Below are 23,035 nucleotides of genomic sequence, written 5' to 3' on the forward strand. Positions count from 1 at the left end.
GCTTGTGTGCCAGTCTTGACTCCTGGGTGTGCCACCTCTCTCTCTCATTCAGTGGGCCATAGAAAGGCTATTTATTTTTTTGGTTTTTTTAATAATATTTGGTTTCTAAAGTCTCCCTGAAAAAAAAAAAAGCATAAAAAAACAGTGGGAGAGTAATATTGCCCTTTCAGCTTGTGTGCCAGTCTTGACTCCTGGGTGTGCCACCTCTCTCTCTCATTCAGTGGGCCATAGAAAGGCTATTTATTTTTTTGTTTTTTTTAATATTATTTGGTTTCTAAAGTCTCCCTGAAAAAAAAAAAAACATAAAAAAACAGTGGGAGAGTAATATTGCCCTTTCAGCTTGTGTGCCAGGCTTGACTCCTGGGTGTGCCACCTCTCTCTCTCATTCAGTGGGCCATAGAAAGGCTATTTATTTTTTTGGGTTTTTTTAATATTATTTGGTTTCTAAAGTCTCCCTTAAAAAACAAAAAATACATTAAAAAAACAGTGGGAGAGTAATATTGCCCTTTCAGCTTGTGTGCCAGTCTTGACTCCTGGGTGTGCCACCTCTCTCTCTCATTCAGTGGGCCATAGAAAGGCTATTTATTTTTTTGGTTTTTTTAATATTATTTGGTTTCTAAAGTCTCCCTGAAAATAATAAAAAAAAAACATAAAAAAACAGTGGGAGAGTAATATTGCCCTTTCAGCTTGTGTGCCAGTCTTGACTCCTGGGTGTGCCACCTCTCTCTCTCATTCAGTGGGCCATAGAAAGGCTATTTATTTTTTTGGTTTTTTTAATATTATTTGGTTTCTAAAGTCTCCCTGAAAAAAAAAAAAACTTAAAAAAAACAGTGGGAGAGTAATATTGCCCTTTCAGCTTGTGTGCCAGTCTTGACTCCTGGGTGTGCCACCTCTCTCTCTCATTCAGTGGGCCATAGAAAGGCTATTTATTTTTTTGGTTTTTTTAATATTATTTGGTTTCTAAAGTCTCCCTGAAAAAAAAAAAAACATAAAAAAACAGTGGGAGAGTAATATTGCCCTTTCAGCTTGTGTGCCAGTCTTGACTCCGGGGTGTGCCACCTCTCTCTCTCATTCAGTGGGCCATAGAAAGCCTTTTTTTTTTTTTTTAATATTATTGGGTTTCTAAAGTCTCCCTTAAAAAACAAAAAATACATAAAAAAACAGTGGGAGAGTAATATTGCCCTTTCAGCTTGTGTGCCAGTCTTGACTCCTGGGTGTGCCACCTCTCTCTCTCATTCAGTGGGCCATAGAAAGGCTATTTATTTTTTTGTTTTTTTTAATATTATTTGGTTTCTAAAGTCTCCCTGAAAAAAAAAAAACATAAAAAAACAGTGGGAGAGTAATATTGCCCTTTCAGCTTGTGTGCCAGTCTTGACTCCTGGGTGTGCCACCTCTCTCTCTCATTCAGTGGGCCATAGAAAGGCTATTTATTTTTTTGGTTTTTTTAATATTATTTGGTTTCTAAAGTCTCCCTGAAAAAAAACAAAACATAAAAAAAACAGTGGGAGAGTAATATTGCCCTTTCAGCTTGTGTGCCAGTCTTGACTCCTGGGTGTGCCACCTCTCTCTCTCATTCAGTGGGCCATAGAAAGGCTATTTATTTTTTTTGTTTTTTTAATATTATTTGGTTTCTAAAGTCTCCCTGAAAAAAAAAAAACATAAAAAAACAGTGGGAGAGTAATATTGCCCTTTCAGCTTGTGTGCCAGTCTTGACTCCTGGGTGTGCCACCTCTCTCTCTCATTCAGTGGGCCATAGAAAGGCTATTTATTTTTTTGGTTTTTTTAATATTATTTGGTTTCTAAAGTCTCCCTGAAAATAAAAAAAAAAAACTTAAAAAAACAGTGGGAGAGTAATATTGCCCTTTCAGCTTGTGTGCCAGTCTTGACTCCTGGGTGTGCCACCTCTCTCTCTCATTCAGTGGGCCATAGAAAGGCTATTTATTTTTTTGGTTTTTTTAATATTATTTGGTTTCTAAAGTCTCCCTGAAAATAATAATAAAAAAACTTAAAAAAACAGTGGGAGAGTAATATTGCCCTTTCAGCTTGTGCGCCAGTCTTGACTCCTGGGTGTGCCACCTCTCTCTCTCATTCAGTGGGCCATAGAAAGCCTTTTTTTTTTTTAAATATTATTGGGTTTCTAAAGTCTCCCTTAAAAAACAAAAAATACATAAAAAAACAGTGGGAGAGTAATATTGCCCTTTCAGCTTGTGTGCCAGTCTTGACTCCTGGGTGTGCCACCTCTCTCTCTCATTCAGTGGGCCATAGAAAGCCTTTTTTTTTTTTTTTTTTAAATATTATTGGGTTTCTAAAGTCTCCCTTAAAAAACAAAAAATACATAAAAAAACAGTGGGAGAGTAATATTGCCCTTTCAGCTTGTGTGCCAGTCTTGACTCCTGGGTGTGCCACCTCTCTCTCTCATTCAGTGGGCCATAGAAAGGCTATTTATTTTTTTGGTTTTTTTAATATTATTTGGTTTCTAAAGTCTCCCTGAAAATAATAAAAAAAAAACTTAAAAAAACAGTGGGAGAGTAATATTGCCCTTTCAGCTTGTGTGCCAGTCTTGACTCCTGGGTGTGCCACCTCTCTCTCTCATTCAGTGGGCCATAGAAAGGCTATTTATTTTTTTGGTTTTTTTAATATTATTTGGTTTCTAAAGTCTCCCTGAAAATAATAAAAAAAAAACTTAAAAAAACAGTGGGAGAGTAATATTGCCCTTTCAGCTTGTGCGCCAGTCTTGACTCCTGGGTGTGCCACCTCTCTCTCTCTAATTGTGGGCCATAGAAAGCCTTTTTTTTGTTGTTTTTTTTTTTTTTTTTTTTTTTTTTAATATTATTTGGTTTCTAAAGTCTCCCTGAGAAAAAAAAATAAATAAATTAGGTGGGAGATTAATATTGACATTAGTGCTTGAGTGACAGTCCTGCGTGTGTGTCATCTCTGTGATTTTGTGCCACAGAAAACAGAGTGTGTAACATTGTGCCTGATTTTCCTTGTGGTCTCACCAACCTGTTAAGGGATATTGAAATCATACTGAAGTTATAGCTCACCGTGTAAGTTGTTTGACAGCAACAAATAAAGTTACTTTGGTTAAGATTTTAAAACAATGAGGAAGTCTGGTGCAAGAGGTCGTCGTGGGCGTTCATTGTCAGCTGGTAATGATGGTAGTGGTAGTGGAGCATCAGGTGGTCGTGGGGATAAAAATATTCCACCTAAGTCTGGAGCTGTGGAGCCAGTTTCGTCGTCAGGCTACACAAGGCCTCGAACGCTCTCTTTTCTGGGAGTAGGAAAACCGCTTTTAAAGGCGGAGCAGCAACAGCAAGTTTTGGCTTACATTGCAGACTCAGCCTCTAGCTCTTTTGCCTCCTCTTCCGAAACTGGTAAATGTAAAAGCAGCGCGTCGCTTGTGGATGTTCACGGTCAGGGACAAGTCGCTTCCTTGTCCTCCTCAGCAAAAACTACAACAAGAGAGAAGGATGCAGCAGGCGACACAACGGGTCACTCCATGGAGCTCTTTACACATACCGTCCCTGGCTTAGAAAGTGAAACATTTAACAGGCCATGCCCATTACAAGTATATTCTGACATGGAGTGCACTGATGCACAGCCACAGCCAGAGTACTATGCTGCTCCTTTGACTCAGACCACCACATTGCCCTCTCAGGGTACAGATCCACAATCAGACCCTGATGAGACTATGTTGTCCCGCCACGAACGCTATACCACCGACCGACACAGTGACACAGACGAAGTTGCACACGAGCTCGAAGAGGAGGTAATAGATGACCCAGTTATTGACCCCGATTGGCAGCCATTGGGGGAACAGGGTGCAGGCGGCAGTAGTTCAGAAGCGGAGGTGGAGGAGGGGCCGCAGCAGGCATCAACATCGCAACAGGTTCCATCTGCCGGGCCCGTATCTGGCCCAAAACGCGTGTCAAAGCCAAAACCTGTTGGAGGACAGCGTGGCCATCCGGTTAAAGCTCAGTCTGCAATCCCTGAAAAGGGATCCGAGTCTAGGAAGAGTGCAGTCTGGCATTTTTTTAAACAACATCCAACTGATCAGCGCAAAGTCATCTGTCAAAAATGTTCAACTAGCTTAAGCAGAGGTCAGAATCTGAAAAGTCTAAATACTAGTTGCATGCATAGACACTTAACCACCATGCATTTTCAAGCCTGGACTAACTACCAAACGTCCCTTAAGGTTGTAGCACCCTCGGCCAATGAAGCTAGTCAGCAACGCAACATCCCTTCCGTCACTGTAAGGCCACCATTTTCCGCACCACCGGCAGTATCTGTGCAGTTTTCTTTGCCAGCCAAAAGCAGTCAGGGTCAGGGAACCACCAGTTTTGTAGGAGAAAATATTGCATCTAGGGCACCGGCGGAAACAATACCGTCTCCAACCGTCTCTCAGTCTGCCATGTACACCGGCACACCCGAAAGTTCCACGATCTCCAGCTCTCCAGTCCAGCTCACCCTACATGAGACTCTGGTTAGAAAAAGGAAGTACTTATCCTCGCATCCGCGTACACAGGGTTTTAACGCCCACATAGCTAGACTAATCTCGTTAGAGATGATGCCCTACCGGTTAGTTGAAAGCGAAGCTTTCAAAGCCCTGATGCAGTACGCTGAACCACGATACGAGCTACCCAGTCGACACTTTTTTTCCAGAAAAGCCATCCCAGCCCTGCACCAGCATGTTAAACAGCGCATCGTCCATGCACTCAGGCAATCTGTGAGTACAAAGGTGCACCTGACTACAGATGCATGGACCAGTAGGCATGGCCAGGGACGTTATGTGTCCATCACGGCACACTGGGTGAATGTGGTGGATGCAGGGTCCACAGGCGACATCAATTTAGGGACAGTTGTGCCTAGCCCACGGTCTAGGAAACAGTTGGCTGTAGGCGTTCGCACCCCCTCCTCCTCCTCCTCCTCGTCCTCCTGCAGAAGCTACAGCTCTTCCACAGAACGCAGTCTGCCAACCACTCCATCGGCAGATGACACTGTTGCACACCAGTTGTCCCATTATGGGCCAGCTACTGCCAAGCGTCAGCAGGCTGTATTGGCTATGAAGTGTTTGGGCGACAACAGACACACCGCGGAAGTTCTGTCCGAGTTCTTGCAACAAGAAACGCAGTCGTGGCTGGGCACAGTAGATCTTGAGGCAGGCAAGGTACTGAGTGATAACGGAAGGAATTTCATGGCTGCCATCTCCCTTTCCCAACTGAAACACATTCCTTGCCTGGCTCACACCTTAAACCTGGTGGTGCAGTGCTTATTGAAAACTTATCCTGGGTTCTCCGACCTGCTCCTCAAAGTGCGTGCACTTTGCTCACATATCTGACGTTCGCCTGTACACGCCAGCCGTATGCAGACCTATCAGCGGTCTTTGAACCTTCCCCAGCATCGCCTCATCATAGACGTTGCAACAAGGTGGAACTCAACACTGCACATGCTTCAGAGACTGTGCGAACAGAGGCGTGCTGTTATTTATTTGTGGGAGGATACACGGGCAGGCAGTAGGATGGCAGACATGGAGTTGTCAGGTGTGCAGTGGTCTAAGATACAAGACATGTGTCAAGTCCTTCAGTGTTTTGAGGAATGCACACGGCTGGTTAGTGCAGACAACGCCGTAATAAGCATGAGCATCCCCTTAATGCGTCTGCTGATGCAAAGTTTGACGCACATAAAGGAGCAGGCGTCTGCACCAGAGGAAGAGGAAAGCCTTGATGACAGTCAGCCATTGTCTGGTCAGGGCAGTGTACAGGACGAGGTAGCGGGCGAAGAGGAGGTGGAGGACGAGGAGGATGATGGGGATGAGTATATTTTTAATGCCGAACCTTTCCCGGGGGCACAGGAAATTGGTTGCGTGTCACGGCCGGGTTCTGGTTTTTTGAGGGACACAAGTGACGTAGATTTGCCTGCAACTGCCCCTCAACCAATCACAACCGGAGATTTGACAACTGGAACTTTGGCCCACATGGCGGATTATGCCTTACGTATCCTAAAAAGGGACACACGCATTACGAAAATGATGAACGATGACGATTACTGGTTGGCCTGCCTCCTTGATCCACGCTATAAAGGCAAATTGCAAAATATTATGCCACATGAGAACTTGGAACTAATATTAGCAACCAAACAATCAACTCTTGTTGACCGTTTGCTTCAGGCATTCCCAGCACACAGCGCACGTGATCGTTCTCACACGAGCTCCAGGGGGCAGCAGACTAGGAGTGTTAGGGGTGCACACATCAGAAGTGGCGTTGGACAGATGGGTTTTCTGACCAGGTTGTGGAGTGATTTTGCTATGACCGCAGACAGGACAGGTACTGCTGCATCAATTGAAAGTGACAGGAGACAACATTTGTCCAGTATGGTTACTAACTATTTTTCATCCCTTATCGATGTTCTCCCTCAACCGTCATTCCCATTTGATTACTGGGCCTCCAAATTAGACACCTGGCCAGAATTGGCAGAATATGCATTGCAGGAGCTTGCTTGCCCGGCAGCAAGTGTCCTATCAGAAAGAGTATTCAGTGCTGCAGGTTCAATATTAACCGAAAAAAGGACTCGTCTGGCTACCCAAAATGTTGACGATCTAACATTCATTAAAATGAACCACAACTGGATTTCGAAATCTTTTGCCCCACCTTGCCCGGCCGACACCTAGCTTTCCTATGAAAAGCTCTTGCCTGTGAATTACTTTTCTAATGTCTAATTTGCTGCAGCTGATTGTACAGCATACGACATGTTTACACCTCCCTAAATGGCAAAACTCCCCACACGGGGCCGTGGTATCGCGACTTGGCGCAAGCACCCGTGAGACTGCTGTTTGTCTGAAGAGGTGGGTGTGCTCGCTTTTGGTTGACGGCATTGCTACTGGGTCCCTCATAGTACAATGTAGTGTCTCTGGCGGTGGCGGTGCGCACCCAACGTCAGACACACCGTTGTAACATGAGGGGCCCTGGGGCAGTCCCGCCGGCCTCAAGAGAGTTCCCCCCTACCCCAGCTCAAAATGTGCTCTACCACGTGCAAAATTATGTCGCACAGCTCCACCAATCTTTAGTCTATTCGCTGACATCATTCAATGTCTGGCACTGACAATACAAATTTGTAGACATCTATGATGCAACTTAAAGTAGTCTGTGTCTGTGTCCTATATTGGCACCATTAAATAGTTACTGCCAAATTACTATGTCAGAAACTCAGTAGATGAGCCCACCCCTGTACCTAAGTATGCCACCTTTTTTTTTGTTTTGGTTGTTTTGCGAGACATTAACATCTATTTATATTTTGGGAGTACTGGGACAGACACTCCTTGCACTACTCCTCCACTCACCACCAAGCTGCCTGTGTATCCATGTAACCGCTGTAAAGCTGCCATGAGCCTATTGTTTGTTATTTTAGGCCTTTGATAGCCTGTCTGCGGTCCCTACTTTAAATACTCCTCCACTCATCACCAGCTGCCTGCCCGTGTATCCATGTAACCGCTGTAAAACTGCCATGAGCCTATTGTTTGTTATTTTAGGCCTTTGATAGCCTGTCTGCGGTCCCTACTTTAAATACTCCTCCACTCATCACCAGCTGCCTGCCCGTGTATCCATGTAACCGCTGTAAAACTGCCATGAGCCTATTGTTTGTTATTTTAGGCCTTTGATAGCCTGTCTGCGGTCCCTACTTTAAATACTCCTCCACTCATCACCAGCTGCCTGCCCGTGTATCCATGTAACCGCTGTAAAACTGCCATGAGCCTATTGTTTGTTATTTTAGGCCTTTGATAGCCTGTCTGCGGTCCCTACTTTAAATACTCCTCCACTCATCACCAGCTGCCTGCCCGTGTATCCATGTAACCGCTGTAAAACTGCCATGAGCCTATTGTTTGTTATTTTAGGCCTTTGATAGCCTGTCTGCGGTCCCTACTTTAAATACTCCTCCACTCATCACCAGCTGCCTGCCCGTGTATCCATGTAACCGCTGTAAAACTGCCATGAGCCTATTGTTTGTTATTTTAGGCCTTTGATAGCCTGTCTGCGGTCCCTACTTTAAATACTCCTCCACTCATCACCAGCTGCCTGCCCGTGTATCCATGTAACCGCTGTAAAACTGCCATGAGCCTATTGTTTGTTATTTTAGGCCTTTGATAGCCTGTCTGCGGTCCCTACTTTAAATACTCCTCCACTCATCACCAGCTGCCTGTGTATCCATGTAACCGCTGTAAAACTGCCATGAGCCTATTGTTTGTTATTTTAGGCCTTTGATAGCCTGTCTGCGGTCCCTACTTTAAATACTCCTCCACTCATCACCAGCTGCCTGCCCGTGTATCCATGTAACCGCTGTAAAACTGCCATGAGCCTATTGTTTGTTATTTTAGGCCTTTGATAGCCTGTCTGCGGTCCCTACTTTAAATACTCCTCCACTCATCACCAGCTGCCTGCCCGTGTATCCATGTAACCGCTGTAAAACTGCCATGAGCCTATTGTTTGTTATTTTAGGCCTTTGATAGCCTGTCTGCGGTCCCTACTTTAAATACTCCTCCACTCATCACCAGCTGCCTGCCCGTGTATCCATGTAACCGCTGTAAAACTGCCATGAGCCTATTGTTTGTTATTTTAGGCCTTTGATAGCCTGTCTGCGGTCCCTCCTTCCACTAGGCCTCCACTGACCAGACCACTGCTGCCCGTGTACCCCTGGAACCAATTTTAAAGTGCCTACAGCCAGCCCATTTTATTGTGTTAGGCCTTTGAAGCCTGTCTGCGGTCCCTCCTTCCAATAGGCCTACACTGACAAAGGTACACCTGACAACAGACACATGGTCCTGTAGGCATGGCCACGGAAGGTTACGTGTCCTTTGTGGCTCAATGGGTTAATGTATTGGATGCATGGTCCACACAGGGGACAGCCTGCTAAGTCTGTATGCAGTCCCTAATTCAAGTTGTCCTCAACTGAATAAAGCTGAGCTTCTACCTTCTGGCTCTCATTAAGTGTTTTTTAAAAAACAAAATGGTGGTTCCGGCCTACTAACGGTGTCTGCCCCTGCCTGGTGTTGCCCTCAACTGAATAAAGCTGAGCTTCAACCTTCTGGCTCTCATTAAGTGTTTTTTAAAAAACAAAATGGTGGTTAGGGCCTACTAACGGCTTCTGTCCCTCCCTGGTGTTGCCCTCAACTGAATAAAGCTGAGCTTCTACCTTCCGGCTCTGATTAACTGCTGTTTTTAAACACATTGCTGGTTCCGGCCTACTAACGGTGTCTGCCCCTGCCTGGTGTTGCCCTCAACTGAATAAAGCTGAGCTTCAACCTTCTGGCTCTCATTAAGTGTTTTTTAAAAAACAAAATGGTGGTTAGGGCCTACTAACGGCTTCTGCCCCTCCCTGGTGTTGCCCTCAACTGAATAAAGCTGAGCTTCTACCTTCCGGCTCTGATTAACTGCTGTTTTTAAACAAAATGGTGGTTCCGGCCTACTAACGGTGTCTGCCCCTGCCTGGTGTTGCCCTCAACTGAATAAAGCTGAGCTTCAACCTTCTGGCTCTCATTAAGTGTTTTTTAAAAAACAAAATGGTGGTTAGGGCCTACTAACGGCTTCTGTCCCTCCCTGGTGTTGCCCTCAACTGAATAAAGCTGAGCTTCTACCTTCCGGCTCTGATTAACTGCTGTTTTTAAACACATTGCTGGTTCCGGCCTACTAACGGTGTCTGCCCCTGCCTGGTGTTGCCCTCAACTGAATAAAGCTGAGCTTCAACCTTCTGGCTCTCATTAAGTGTTTTTTAAAAAACAAAATGGTGGTTCCGGCCTACTAACGGTGTCTGCCCCTGCCTGGTGTTGCCCTCAACTGAATAAAGCTGAGCTTCAACCTTCTGGCTCTCATTAAGTGTTTTTTAAAAAACAAAATGGTGTTTAGGGCCTACTAACGGTGTCTGCCCCTCCCTGGTGTTGCCCTCAACTGAATAAAGCTGAGCTTCAACCTTCTGGCTCTCATTAAGTGTTTTTTAAAAAACAAAATGGTGTTTAGGGCCTACTAACGGTGTCTGCCCCTCTCTGGTGTTGCCCTCAACTGAATAAAGCTGAGCTTCAACCTTCTGGCTCTCATTAAGTGTTTTTTAAAAAACAAAATGGTGGTTAGGGCCTACTAACGGTGTCTGCCCCTCCCTGGTGTTGTCCTCAACTGAACAAAGCTGAGCTTCCACATTCTGGCTTTCGGCCTATACTATCAGATATTAAACTGCATTTGGCCTACTAGTGTGGTTAGGCCCTTGAAACAGTGTCTGCTGCTCTTGGGTTTGCTACTCCACTGAACAAAGCAATGCCGCCTGTTTAGTCCTGTTACCAATTTTGATCTGCATTTAGCCTACTTTATTCTTTGGCCCTATATCTGTTTCCTCATCATCCTGCCCATTGCCCAGCCACTGCTAGATGAGTCTGCTGGTACATTGACCTAGACCACTACATTCCCCTTGTACTCTACACAGCCAGAATCTGACCCTGCTGAAAGTAAGGTTCCCCTTCCCGCATAGACTGCGGCGACCCGTGTGTCGTAAATAGTGCCTTCCCCCCCTACCACCAATCCCGAAAAGACAACACAAACAGGCTCGGATGGGTTGAACTAGTCGGTCACAGTTTATTAATTTAATAAGCAGGGAGGGGCAAATTACATTTCGCAGCGGGCTCACAGCCGTGGGCCCAGTCTGCGACCGACCGGCGGCCAGCCAATGAGCGGCTACGAAGCTTCGCCCCTCCCTCCATTTCCGCTGTGACTTAAAAATAACAGTATTATAATCATCAGCTATAAATTTCAAGTAATAAAGCCTTTTGAAAACGTAACCACAGTAGTAAATATGTAGGGGAGGGAGGGTGGGACAATTGCTTCCAGAGGGTCAGCCGGGGAGAAAGAGGAAGGAACTGACCCCGGCACCTGGATTTAACCTTTGTGGGTGTGGCCAGATGCCCCTTCCTCTCTCCTCCCGTTGGTCCACTGGGCGTCCCAATTAGTGCATCACCTGGGGGAGTAGTGTGAGGGGGGGGGGGAATAGGCACTGCACGCTGTTTCCTATTATCTTCATCTATAAGGGGCTCCGCAGTCAGAGGCACATTCCCTATGCGGTACCGTGCCTACCAGACTGCGGCGACCCGTGTGTCGTAAATAGTGCCTTCCCCCCCTACCACCAATCCCGAAAAGACAACACAAACAGGCTCGGATGGGTTGAACTAGTCGGTCACAGTTTATTAATTTAATAAGCAGGGAGGGGCAAATTACATTTCGCAGCGGGCTCACAGCCGTGGGCCCAGTCTGCGACCGACCGGCGGCCAGCCAATGAGCGGCTACGAAGCTTCGCCCCTCCCTCCATTTCCGCCACGGAGGATCATGTGTACTACCTACACGTGACTCCGACCCCCACCCTTCAGCCTTAGTGCCTGTTCGATACCGTCTTGTAGACCGGACAAAAATATGTCAAGACCAATGTTCGTGAGATGAATACCGTCGGACCTCAGCAATCCTGATTGGTCGCCTTCCAGTTGGTGATGTCGAACTACGATGCCGAATTTTGATTTTACGAATCTTGCCACTTTCAGGTTGACCTTTTTTCTTGATCGTTCTAAACCTCTTGGGTCCTTAGCCCCGTGCCAGACCGCACGCGGCACCATCTCCGACCACACCAATATCATGCCGGGTAACAGGTGGAAGAAACGCTCGATATCCGCTGTCATCGTTGAGCTGAGGTCAATACATCTCCGTTTTCCCAGATCGTTGCCACCCGCGTGCAAGACTAGTATCACTGGCCCTTTGGCCCTTTTAGCGATGTTGATGACTTCTGGGAAGATTTTTTCCCACTGTAGGCCTCTTATCCCTCTCCAGTTGACCACTACGTTCCTGAAGCCTAGATTCACGCCCCCCGGCCGCTGTTCGGCCCGCTTCTTTGCCCAGTAGATGTATGAATGTCCAACCACCCAAACTGCCGGTTTTTTAGCGCCTGGAAAAAACAAGATATGTTACTTAAGCAGGTCGGGCCTTATGTATCTGGCGAAGCATGCGGATTTCCACCGACCCAACCGCTGCACTTCAGCCTCGGGGATGCCGGCCTTAGCCGCCTCGGTGGCAGCCCCTATACGGAAAGAATGTGTACCGTATTCCGATGGATCGGCGCTAACTGCTTCGAGACACCGATTAAAAATTGTGTGGAACTGGTATTTGGTCAGGGGGGAGCCGTCTGCGTGTGACAGAAAGAATCTACCCGCCCCCTTCATTCCCGTGTATCTTTTTACTACGTTTAGTGGGCATACGGGGCCATCCGACGACTTAACTAGGACCCACGTCCCTCTCCCGGTGGGGTCGCATTTGGATTTGCGCACCCTAATGCGTAGTGCCTCGTTACATATGACGAGGTCTTCATTGATTAGCCCGCCGTCTAGTGAAGTTTTTGAACGTGGCACCAGCTCGCTGATCCTAAGCGCTCCGAAAAAGGCGATGGCAAACGCGGCTGACACTAGGACCGACTCGTAGTGGGAGGTGCACACCGATGGGGAAATCGTGATAATACCGTGTAGTAAACTCAAAGAAATGGGACGACGACACTCCTGGCTAGGTTGGAGCCTTTTCCAGCCTTTAACGGCTTGTCTGATGAAAAAATCCTTCGTCACGTCCGCCCACCCCGCAAGCTGGAAGAAAAAGGCTAATCCCGAGAGGTGCCGCTGCGCCGATGTTCCCGACGCGCCTCTTTGCCTGAGCAAATTCAAAAATTCGACCAGCACTTCGCATCTCGCCCGATCGCACCTCTCCACCGGTCTTCCGTGAATTAGTGAGCACCACTCGTCCCATGCCTTACCGTAAGCCTGCCAGGTAGCCGGCGTGACTGATGCGCGGATCAGTGGCATCATTGATTGGCTACCGTGTCCAAAAGGAGTGTTGGACACTGGACACCCGATGGTTGCGCGGTCGGAAGGAGAGCTTTGAAAGCCTGCCAATCGGAGAATAACAGAGCGTTAACAAGGTTATTATCAACAGACGTAACTGTGGCACGACACCAGATGTTGTGCTTCAAGCACAGTAATGCCAGGCGGCGTAGCAGCGCAAGCAAAGGTGGGGATGCAGAGGACATGCTGTTCAAGCTCTTTGCTGTGCCGGGGTGTTTTGTGGAGAATCTTATGTTCCTGTTCTCTAGCTGTGTGCCCCAGAGCTCTACTGCGGCTACGATCGCAAAGACTTCTAGCAGGGCAGGGTCGCGGCCCCAATTTGCGGAGGCCCACGAGGCCGGCCAGCTCGCTTTGCACCATTGGTTTTGGTAGATTGCCACAAACCCGTCTCTGAGACTTCCACCTGCTGCTAGCCCTAGCTCTTTGCTTGGCGTTTCTCGAGACATGAGGCAAGTATGGCCGTTGTAGGAATATAGGAATGTTCTCCAGACTAGCAAGTCTTCCTTCAGTGTGCGAGTAAGCCTAATTCTATGGCCCGGCTGGGAGATGCCCTTCGTTGCCAGCGATAGCCGGCGTGAAAAGGTTCTGCCCACTGGCATTACGCGGCAAGCAAAGTTGAGTAAGCCTAGCAGGGACTGCATTTGTTGGAGGGTGACTTTTTTAACCCCGCAGAAATCTTCAACCATTTTCAGCGTTTTCAGTAATTTATCCTCCGGCAATCTAAACACCATTGCGTTAGTATCGATCTCTATGCCGAGAAAAGGCAGCACATTACACGGGCCGACCGTTTTTTCTGTTGAGAGAGGCACGCCGAAATGGCTGGCTATAAATTCGAATTTGTTTAGGAGGTAATAACAGAGTTCCGAGTCCTTTGGCCCGACGAACAGGAAATCGTCGAGGTAATGAACCGTCGAATTGCTGCCGGTTTCGTAACGTACTACCCAGTCAAGAAAAGTGCTGAAAAGCTCGAAGTAGTGACAGGAGATGGAGCAGCCCATCGGTAGGCACATGTCAAAGTAAAAGAGCTGGTCCACCTTACAACCTAACAGGTGGAAGCACTCAGGGTGAACGGGTAGTAGGCGGAAGGCTGACTCTATGTCCGATTTTGCCAGCAGGGCGCCGGGCCCGGCGGCCCGCACGAGCTCGACTGCCCTGTCAAATGAAGCGTAAGTTACTGATGCTTCTTCTGGGAGTATCGCGTCGTTTACCGAATCGCCTTTAGGGTATGAGAGGTGGTGGATTAGCCGATATTTTCCCGGTTCTTTTTTAGGGACGATGCCCAGGGGTGAGATTCTAAAATTACTGAAAGGCATCGATGTAAATGGGCCCGCCATCCTGCCTAGTTCTACCTCTTTTTGAACTTTTTTCCGTAGGATCTCGGGAAATTCGCGAGCGGATTTAAGATTATTTGCCGATTTCGTTTCGCGACTAAAATTAAAGGGGATAAAGAAACCGAACTTAAAGCCGAGATCGAGTTGCTGCGCGGCCTCTTTATTGGGGTAGAGGCTTAGCCAAGGGCCCATTGCGGTAACGTTCACCGGGGTTATGCCGTGTAGGTGCTTGGCGCGTACATCTCGCTGCAGGGTGTCCACCACCGCAGGCGGAGCAGTCGTGTTTGTATCTACAGGAACCGTGGAAGCGGCAGTACCCCTCGTTGTACAGCAAGCAGGCCCCTGGTCTCCGTACGACCACTGAATTTTGGCCTGCGGTGGCTGGGTAATTAGTGGCCGACGACGAAAAGGGGGGTTGTTTTTGGGATAACATAAGACGCAACCAGACATCCGTCGCTTTAACGCCCCATCCTAGGTCGGGTTGCATAGCAAGCCGCCTGCGGAATTCTTCGTCGTACCGCCTCCACGCTGACCCGCCGTGGGACTTATACGAGTTATATACTAGGTCTTGGTATATGAATAGCTCGGAACAGCGTTCCGGGTGTTTTTGACCCATGATGCAGCCTAAGACTGCGAAGGCCTGGAGCCAGTTATTCATGGTTTGGGCGATCTTAGGTCTGCTTCTTTCGAATCCTGCCCTTCGCTCCTTATCTACGGATTGCTGGTCTTCTGACAATAGCGACCATATATCCACGTAATCGTTATCCCATATTTTCTGCTTTATCTCTGGATCCACGTGTGTACCTAGGGGACTAATACCGCAGAAAAATGCGTCCTTGTGGAGGCTAGCTGATTGAGCTGCCCTTGTGTCAGTTGGTCCGGCCGAGCGAGTCAGCTGGTGAACCAGCGCCCTGATAGTGGATGCTAAATCCCCTTCCCCTGTGATGTGTATGGCTTGGTGCTCGCCCAATTCAGAGCTCTTACCGTTGCCTGACGCAGGCCGAGTGTCTCCCGGTAGTGGGGGTACTCCGACTCCAGTCGTAGCTGTAACTTGCTGGCAGGAAGCCCAGGGGGGTAGGTTGGTAGCCCGGGGACCCGAGGGTAGGTATCCCCTGCCGTCCGCCATGTTGATGTGTGGCTGAGCCGTTACCACTGATGGTGTCGCTCCCGCCATGTTGACATGTGGCTGAGCCGTTACCGCTAGTGGTGTCGCTCCCGCCATGTTGATGTGTGGCTGAGCCGTTACCGCTAATGGTGTCGCTCCCGCCATGTTGACATGTGGCTGAGCCGTTACCGCTAATGGTGTTGCTCCCGCCATGTTGACATGTGGCTGAGCCGTTACCGCTAATGGTGTCGCTCCCGCCATGTTGCCGTGTGGCTGAGCCGTTACCGCTAGTGGTGTCGCTCCCGCCATGTTGCTGTGTGGCTGAGCCGTTAACGCTAGTGGTGTCGCTCCCGCCGTGCTGACGTGTGGCTGAGCCGTTACCGCTAGTGGTGGTGAGCGCCGCCTTCTACGGTAGCGCCTCTCGCTGTACTCGGAACTGTCAGACTGTCCCGATGTGGGTGGCGAGCGCCACCTAGCGGACCGGGATCTGTGGCGATAAGTGCGCGCGCAGCGGCTATAGGGGGAATAGTGGGGATTTGGGGGGTGGACGTAGTGTTGGGAGTCTTCGTCGGAGGATGGGGACAGTCTGCGGCGTATACGCCTGTGATTGTCGTGGTCAGGGGATGAGGCTGGGGCGCGCTGGCTGTGTGTCATAGCTTGCGGTGTGAGGCGCGGTGACGGCATTGGCGATAAGGCGACGACGTTAGCCGCTGGGGGTGTGTGGGAAGGAACCGTGGAGGGTGTACTAAACAGCTCCGGCTGTGTCTGGGTGTATGGGGGTGTCGGCGGGGCGCCGTTTATTAGTGGCGTGTGTGTGCACGTGTTTGTGCCATACTGTACTGGTTGCGGAGCGTGCTGGTTGGATGAGGTGGCCCGATCAGCGCGCTCCGTGACCACAATGTTGGGTGAACGGCCTGACCCCACGATCCCTCGTGCAGGCATTGCAGCGATGCCTGCTGGGAGGGCGTAGTGGGCCAGGCCGTGGCTGGCGGATGGTCTGTGCTGGGGTGGTGGGTGACTGAGCGGGACCTGACGTGGGGGGCCAGACAGCGCAGCCTGTGAGGCACCCCTCCGGATGATTTGGTGTGCAGGGGCCCCACAGGCTAGCGATGTACTCGCCCAGAGTGCCGGGGGGCCAGCGGGCGGGGCATGATCGCGCCGAGCAGGCAGCAGGGAGGAGGATCTGCCTGCAGCTGCGGGGGCAGTGCGGCGCGCCCGGACTGTTTGGCGGCGCCGCACCGCTGCCCCGCTGTGTGGGTGGCGCGCCGCAAGGCTACCAGGGGCGATAGGCGGCCCCCCATGGTGCCCGTAGCTCCGGGCGGAAGTGGGGCCGGAAGTGGGCGTATCCCTGCCGGCCGGCGGTGCCCTCTGGGTAAAAGGGCGGGCCTGCATCCCTGAGGAGTGCAGGGGTTGCTCCCCGCGCGCCGGGCCCCGGTCTGCAGTGCATGGACCGGAAGTGACCGGGGCCTGCGCGTATGTAGGAGGAGGGGGGCGGCGAGGATGGGCCCGTTGCTGTGGGACCGCGCGGCGGCTTGGAAGCGCCGGCTCCCCACCGACGCGCAGGCGCTCGGGGGGGCGTGAGGAACGACCCGAGCGCCTACCAGGGGGAAGCGCTGCAGCAGGGAGAGGGGCGCCGGCGGGAGTGGACGGAAGCTCCGGTGGAGTGGAGGAGGAACCTCCCGCAGCACCGGCGATTGACCGAGGTGGGTCCGCGGGCGGGGGAGGGGGAGCAAGCAGCCCGGGAGAGGAGGCGGCAGTAGTCTGGGAGACCCCGGGTTCCGCGGGCAGGGGAGGGTGGTTTGTCAGCCCCGGGACGGCAGGAGAGGACGAGGACACAGGGGAAAGCGTGTGGGTGGATGGAGCCCTGGGGGACGGCGAGGAGGCTTGAGGGGAGACTAGGGGGTGAGGAGAGGGCACAGGAAGGTGAGCACCCAGGCCAGAAAGAAGGGAACGTAACCATTGCTCACCTTCCTGTGCAGCTCTCCGCTGTATGGCCTCGATCATGGGGTCAGACATGGCAGACGGGATATCCGGGACAATTGCTTCCAGAGGGTCAGCCGGGGAGAAAGAGGAAGGAACTGACCCCGGCACCTGGATTTAACCTTTGTGGGTGTGGCCAGATGCCCCTTCCTCTCTCCTCCCGTTGGTCCACTGGGCGTCCCAATTAGTGCATCACCTGGGGGAGTAGTGTGAGGGGGGGGGAATAGGCACTGCACGCTGTTTCCTATTATCTTCATCTATAAGGGGCTCCGCAGTCAGAGGCACATTCCCTATGCGGTACCGTGCCTACCATTATACCACCTTACACAGGGACAAAGAGGAAGGTGCAGATGAAAGTGCAGGTTCCTTCATCAGGTGGGGGGGCATACTCGTTGGCGACGTCACTGGCACAGGGCCACTCAGAGTACGCAAAAGTGTCACTGCTGGTGGGAGGCGCCCCCGCCATGCAAACACACCGCCGTACTTTGAGGGGCCCTGTGCCAGTGCCAATGCGAACGAGTGGGCCCCCCCTGCTTGCTCAGGATCACAGCACTTGCAACGTTGAAATACTTACCTCTCCCTGCTCCACCGCCATGACGTAGTCCATGTTTCCTGGGCCCACTAAAACCTTGAACCAGCCCTACCCCCACAACTTTTGCCAAATGACCCCCAATTTCCAGTGCCCAACTATTATTATAAAGTTAATTAAGATTGACAAGCTTCAGAAAACAAGAATGGATGTTTTTGGCAGTAAAATGTGCACTGTAGGTGTTTTCCTGGCCTCCACTCACTGCCGGCTATGCTTCCCCATTGACTTGCATTGGGTTTCGTGTTTCGGTCGATCCCCGACTTTTAGCGATAATCGGCCGACTTCACTCGACTCGACTCTGGACTAAATCGGGTTTCACAAAACCAGACTCGATCTTAAAAAAATGAAAGTCGCTCAACCCTAGTGTGCACCCCTAACACTCCTAGTCTGCTGCCCCCTGGAGCTCGTGTGAGAACGATCACGTGCGCTGTGTGCTGGGAATGCCTGAAGCAAACGGTCAACAAGAGTTGATTGTTTGGTTGCTAATATTAGTTCCAAGTTCTCATGTGGCATAATATTTTGCAATTTGCCTTTATAGCGTGGATCAAGGAGGCAGGCCAACCAGTAATCGTCATCGTTCATCATTTTCGTAATGTGTGTGTCCCTTTTTAGGATACGTAAGGCATAATCCGCCATGTGGGCCAAAGTTCCAGTTGTCAAATCTCCGGTTGTGATTGGTTGAGGGGCAGTTTCAGGCAAATCTACGTCACTTGTGTCCCTCAAAAAACCAGAACCCGGCCTTGCCACGCAACCAATTTCCAGTGCCCCCGGGAAAGCTTCCGCATTAAAAATATACTCATCCCCATCATCCTCCTCATCCTCCACCTCCTCTTCGCCCGCTACCTCGTCCTGTACACTGCCCTGACCAGACAATGGCTGACTGTCATCAAGGCTTTCCTCTTCCTCTGGTGCAGACGCCTGATCCTTTATGTGCGTCAAACTTTGCATCAGCAGACGCATTAGGGGGATGCTCATGCTTATTACGGCGTTGTCTGCACTAACCAGCCGTGTGCATTCCTCAAAACACTGAAGGACTTGACACATGTCTTGTATCTTCAACCACTGCACACTTGACAACTCCATGTCTGCCATCCTACTGCCTGCCCGTGTATGTGTATCCTCCCACAAAAACATAACAGCCCGCCTCTGTTGGCACAGTCTCTGAAGCATGTGCAGTGTTGAGTTCCACCTTGTTGCAACGTCTATGATTAGGCGATGCTGGGGAAGGTTCAAAGACCGCTGATAGGTCTGCATACGGCTGGAGTGTACAGGCGAACGTCGGATATGTGAGCAAAGTCCACGCACTTTGAGGAGCAGGTCGGAGAACCCAGGATAAGTTTTCAATAAGCACTGCACCACCAGGTTTAAGGTGTGAGCCAGGCAAGGAATGTGTTTCAGTTGGGAAAGGGAGATGGCAGCCATGAAATTCCTTTCGTTATCACTCACTACCTTGCCTGCCTCAAGATCTACTGTGCCCAGCCACGACTGCGTTTCTCGTTGCAAGAACTCGGACAGAACTTCCGCGGTGTGTCTGTTGTCGCCCAAACACTTCATAGCCAATACAGCCTGCTGACGCTTGCCAGTAGCTGGCCCATAATGGGACAACTGGTGTGCAACAGTGTCATCTGCCGATGGAGTGGTTGGCCGACTGCGGTCTGTGGAAGAGCTGTAGCTTCTGCAGGAGGACGAGGAGGAGGAGGAGGGGGTGCGAACGCCTACAGCCAACTGTTTCCTAGACCGTGGGCTAGGCACAACTGTCCCAAAATTTATGTCCCCTGTGGACCCTGCATCCACCACATTCACCCAGTGTGCCGTGATGGACACATAACGTCCCTGGCCATGCCTACTGGTCCATGCATCTGTAGTCAGGTGCACCTTTGTACTCACAGATTGCCTGAGTGCATGGACGATGCGCTGTTTAACATGCTGGTGCAGGGCTGGGATGGCTTTTCTGGAAAAAAGTGTCGACTGGGTAGCTGGTATCGTGGTTCAGCGTACTCCATCAGGGCTTTGAAAGCTTCGCTTTCAACTAACCGGTAGGGCATCATCTCTAACGAGATTAGTCTAGCTATGTGGGCGTTAAAACCCTGTGTACGTGGATGCGAGGATAAGTACTTCCTTTTTCTAACCAGAGTCTCATGTAGGGTGAGCTGGACTGGAGAGCTGGAGATCGTGGAACTTTCGGGTGTGCCGGTGTACATGGCAGACTGAGAGACGGTTGGAGACGGTATTGTTTCCGCCGGTGACCTAGATGCAATATTTCCTCCTACAAATCCGGTGATTCCCTGACCCTGACTGCTTTTGGCTGGCAAAGAAACCTGCACAGATACTGCCGGTGGTGCGGAAAATGGTGGCCTTACAGTGACGGAAGGGATGTTGCGTTGCTGACTAGCTTCATTGGCCAAGGGTGCTACAACCTTAAGGGACGTTTGGTAGTTAGTCCAGGCTTGAAAATGCATGGTGGTTAAGTGTCTATGCATGCAACTAGTATTTAGACTTTTCAGATTCTGACCTCTGCTTAAGCTAGTTGAACATTTTTGACAGATGACTTTGCGCTGATCAATTGGATGTTGTTTAAAAAAATGCCAGACTGCACTCTTCCTAGCATCGGATCCCTTTTCATGGATTGCAGACTGAGCTTTAGCCGGATGGCCACGCTGTCCTCCAACAGGTTTTGGCTTTGACACGCGTTTTGGGCCAGATACGGGCATGGCAGATGGAACCTGTTGCGATGTTGATGCCTGCTGCGGCCCCTCCTCCACCTCCGCTTCTGAACTACTGCTGCCTGCACCCAGTTCCCCCAATGGCTGCCAATCGGGGTCAACAACTGGGTCATCTATTACCTCCTCTTCGAGCTCGTGTGCAACTTCGTCTGTGTCACTGTGTCGGTCGGTGGTATAGCGTTCGTGGCGGGGCAACATAGTCTCATCAGGGTCTGATTGTGGATCAGTACCCTGAGAGGGCAATGTGGTGGTATGAGTCAAAGGAGCAGCATAGTACTCTGGCTGTGGCTGTGCATCAGTGCACTCCATGTCAGAATCTACTTGTAATGGGCATGGCCTGTTAAGTGTTTCACTTTCTAAGCCAGGGACGGTATGTGTAAAGAGCTCCATGGAGTAACCCGTTGTGTCGCCTGCTGCATCCTTCTCTCTTGTTGTAGTTTTTGCTGAAGAGGACAAGGAAGCGACTTGTCCCTGACCGTGAACATCCACAAGCGACGCGCTGCTTTTACATTTACCAGTTTCAGAAGAGGAGGCAAAAGAGCTAGAGGCTGAGTCTGCAATGTAAGCCAAAACTTGCTGTTGCTGCTCCGCCTTTAAAAGCGGTTTTCCGACTCCCAGAAAAGAGAGCGTTCGAGGCCTTGTGTAGCCAGACGACGAAACTGGCTCCACAGCTCCAGACTTAGGTGGAATATTTTTATCCCCATGACCACCTGATGCTCCATTACCACTACCATCATTATCAGCTGACAATGAACGCCCACGGCCACGACGACCTCTTGCACCAGACTTCCTCATTGTTTTAAAAAATTAACCAAAGTAACTTTATTTGTTGCTGTCAAACAACTTACACGGTGAGCTATAACTTCAGTATGATTTCAATATCCCTTAACAGGTTGGTGAGACCACAAGGAAAATCAGGCACAATGTTACACACTCTGTTTTCTGTGGCACCAAATCACAGAGATGCCACACACGCAGGACTGTCACTCAAGCACAAATGTCAATATTAATCTCACACCTTTTTTTTTTTTTTTCTCAGGGAGACTTTAGAAACCAAATAAGATCAAATGATTTCTTTCAGGGACAATTTAGAAACCAAATACTAAAAAAATAAAAAGACTTTCTAGGGCCCACTGAGTGAGAGATGGCACAAACAGGAGTCAGGAGTGGCACACAAGCAGAAAGGGCAATATTAATCTCCCACTGATTGATGTAGTGTTTTTTTTTCAGGTAGATTTTAGAACCCAAATCAAGCAAAAAAATAAATAGGCTTTCTATGGCCCACTGAGTGAGAGATGGCACACACACGAGTCAGGAGTGGCACACAAGCAGAAAGGGCAATATTAATCTCCCACTGATTGATGTAGTGTTTTTTTTTCAGGTAGATTTTAGAACCCAAATCAAGCAAAAAAATAAATAGGCTTTCTATGGCCCACTGAGTGAGAGATGGCACACACAGGAGTCAGGAGTGGCACACAAGCCCTGAGGCCAATATTAATCTCCCACTGATTGATGTTTTTTTTTTTTTTCAGGTAGATTTCAGAACCCAAATCAAGCAAAAAAATAAATAGGCTTTCTATGGCCCACTGAGTGAGAGATGGCACACACAGGAGTCAGGAGTGGCACACAAGCAGAAAGGGCAATATTAATCTCCCACTGATTGATGTTTTTTTTTTTTTCCAGGTAGATTTTAGAACCCAAATCAAGCAAAAAAATAAATAGGCTTTCTATGGCCCACTGAGTGAGAGATGGCACACACAGGAGTCAGGAGTGGCACACAAGCAGAAAGGGCAATATTAATCTCCCACTGATTGATGTTTTTTTTTTTTTTCAGGTAGATTTTAGAACCCAAATCAAGCAAAAAAATAAATAGGCTTTCTATGGCCCACTGAGTGAGAGATGGCACACACAGGAGTCAGGAGTGGCACACAAGCAGAAAGGGCAATATTAATCTCCCACTGATTGATGTTTTTTTTTTTTTCAGGTAGATTTTAGAACCCAAATCAAGCAAAAAAATAATTAGGCTTTCTATGGCCCACTGAGTGAGAGATGGCACACACAGGAGTCAGGAGTGGCACACAAGCCCTGATGCCAATATTAATCTCCCACTGATTGATGTTTTTTTTTTTTTCAGGTAGATTTTAGAACCCAAATCAAGCAAAAAAATAAATAGGCTTTCTATGGCCCACTGAGTGAGAGATGGCACACACAGGAGTCAGGAGTGGCACACAAGCCCTGATGCCAATATTAATCTCCCACTGATTGATGTTTTTGTTTTTTTTCAGGTAGATTTTAGAACCCAAATCAAGCAAAAAAATAAATAGGCTTTCTATGGCCCACTGAGTGAGAGATGGCACACACAGGAGTCAGGAGTGGCACACAAGCCCTGAGGCCAATATTAATCTC

At 49.3% G+C, this 23,035-nt stretch overlaps 1 protein-coding gene across 3 annotated transcripts; it reads right to left on the reverse strand.

Moving 5' to 3' along the window:
* Positions 1-10,999: 10,999 nt before the first annotated feature.
* Positions 11,000-16,409, reverse strand: LOC143816266 (uncharacterized). Of its 3 annotated transcripts, XM_077296441.1 has the most exons (3): positions 15,217-16,409; positions 12,814-12,945; positions 11,000-11,961 (listed from the first exon to the last, which is right to left on the reverse strand). In XM_077296441.1, exons 1-3 carry the CDS (start codon positions 16,277-16,279, stop codon positions 11,366-11,368), a joined length of 1,791 nt encoding a protein of 596 aa, XP_077152556.1. In that variant the 5' UTR covers positions 16,280-16,409; the 3' UTR covers positions 11,000-11,365. The 3 variants fall into 3 exon arrangements, with proteins under 3 accessions (XP_077152556.1, XP_077152553.1, XP_077152554.1); XM_077296438.1 differs by having other exon boundaries at positions 11,459-12,945; XM_077296439.1 differs by lacking the exon at positions 15,217-16,409 and having other exon boundaries at positions 11,459-11,961; positions 12,814-14,903.
* Between the last annotated feature and the right edge of the window lie 6,626 nt (positions 16,410-23,035).

Source organism: Ranitomeya variabilis, chromosome 3 (assembly GCF_051348905.1).
Source record: "Ranitomeya variabilis isolate aRanVar5 chromosome 3, aRanVar5.hap1, whole genome shotgun sequence".
Lineage (NCBI taxonomy): Eukaryota > Metazoa > Chordata > Amphibia > Anura > Dendrobatidae > Ranitomeya > Ranitomeya variabilis.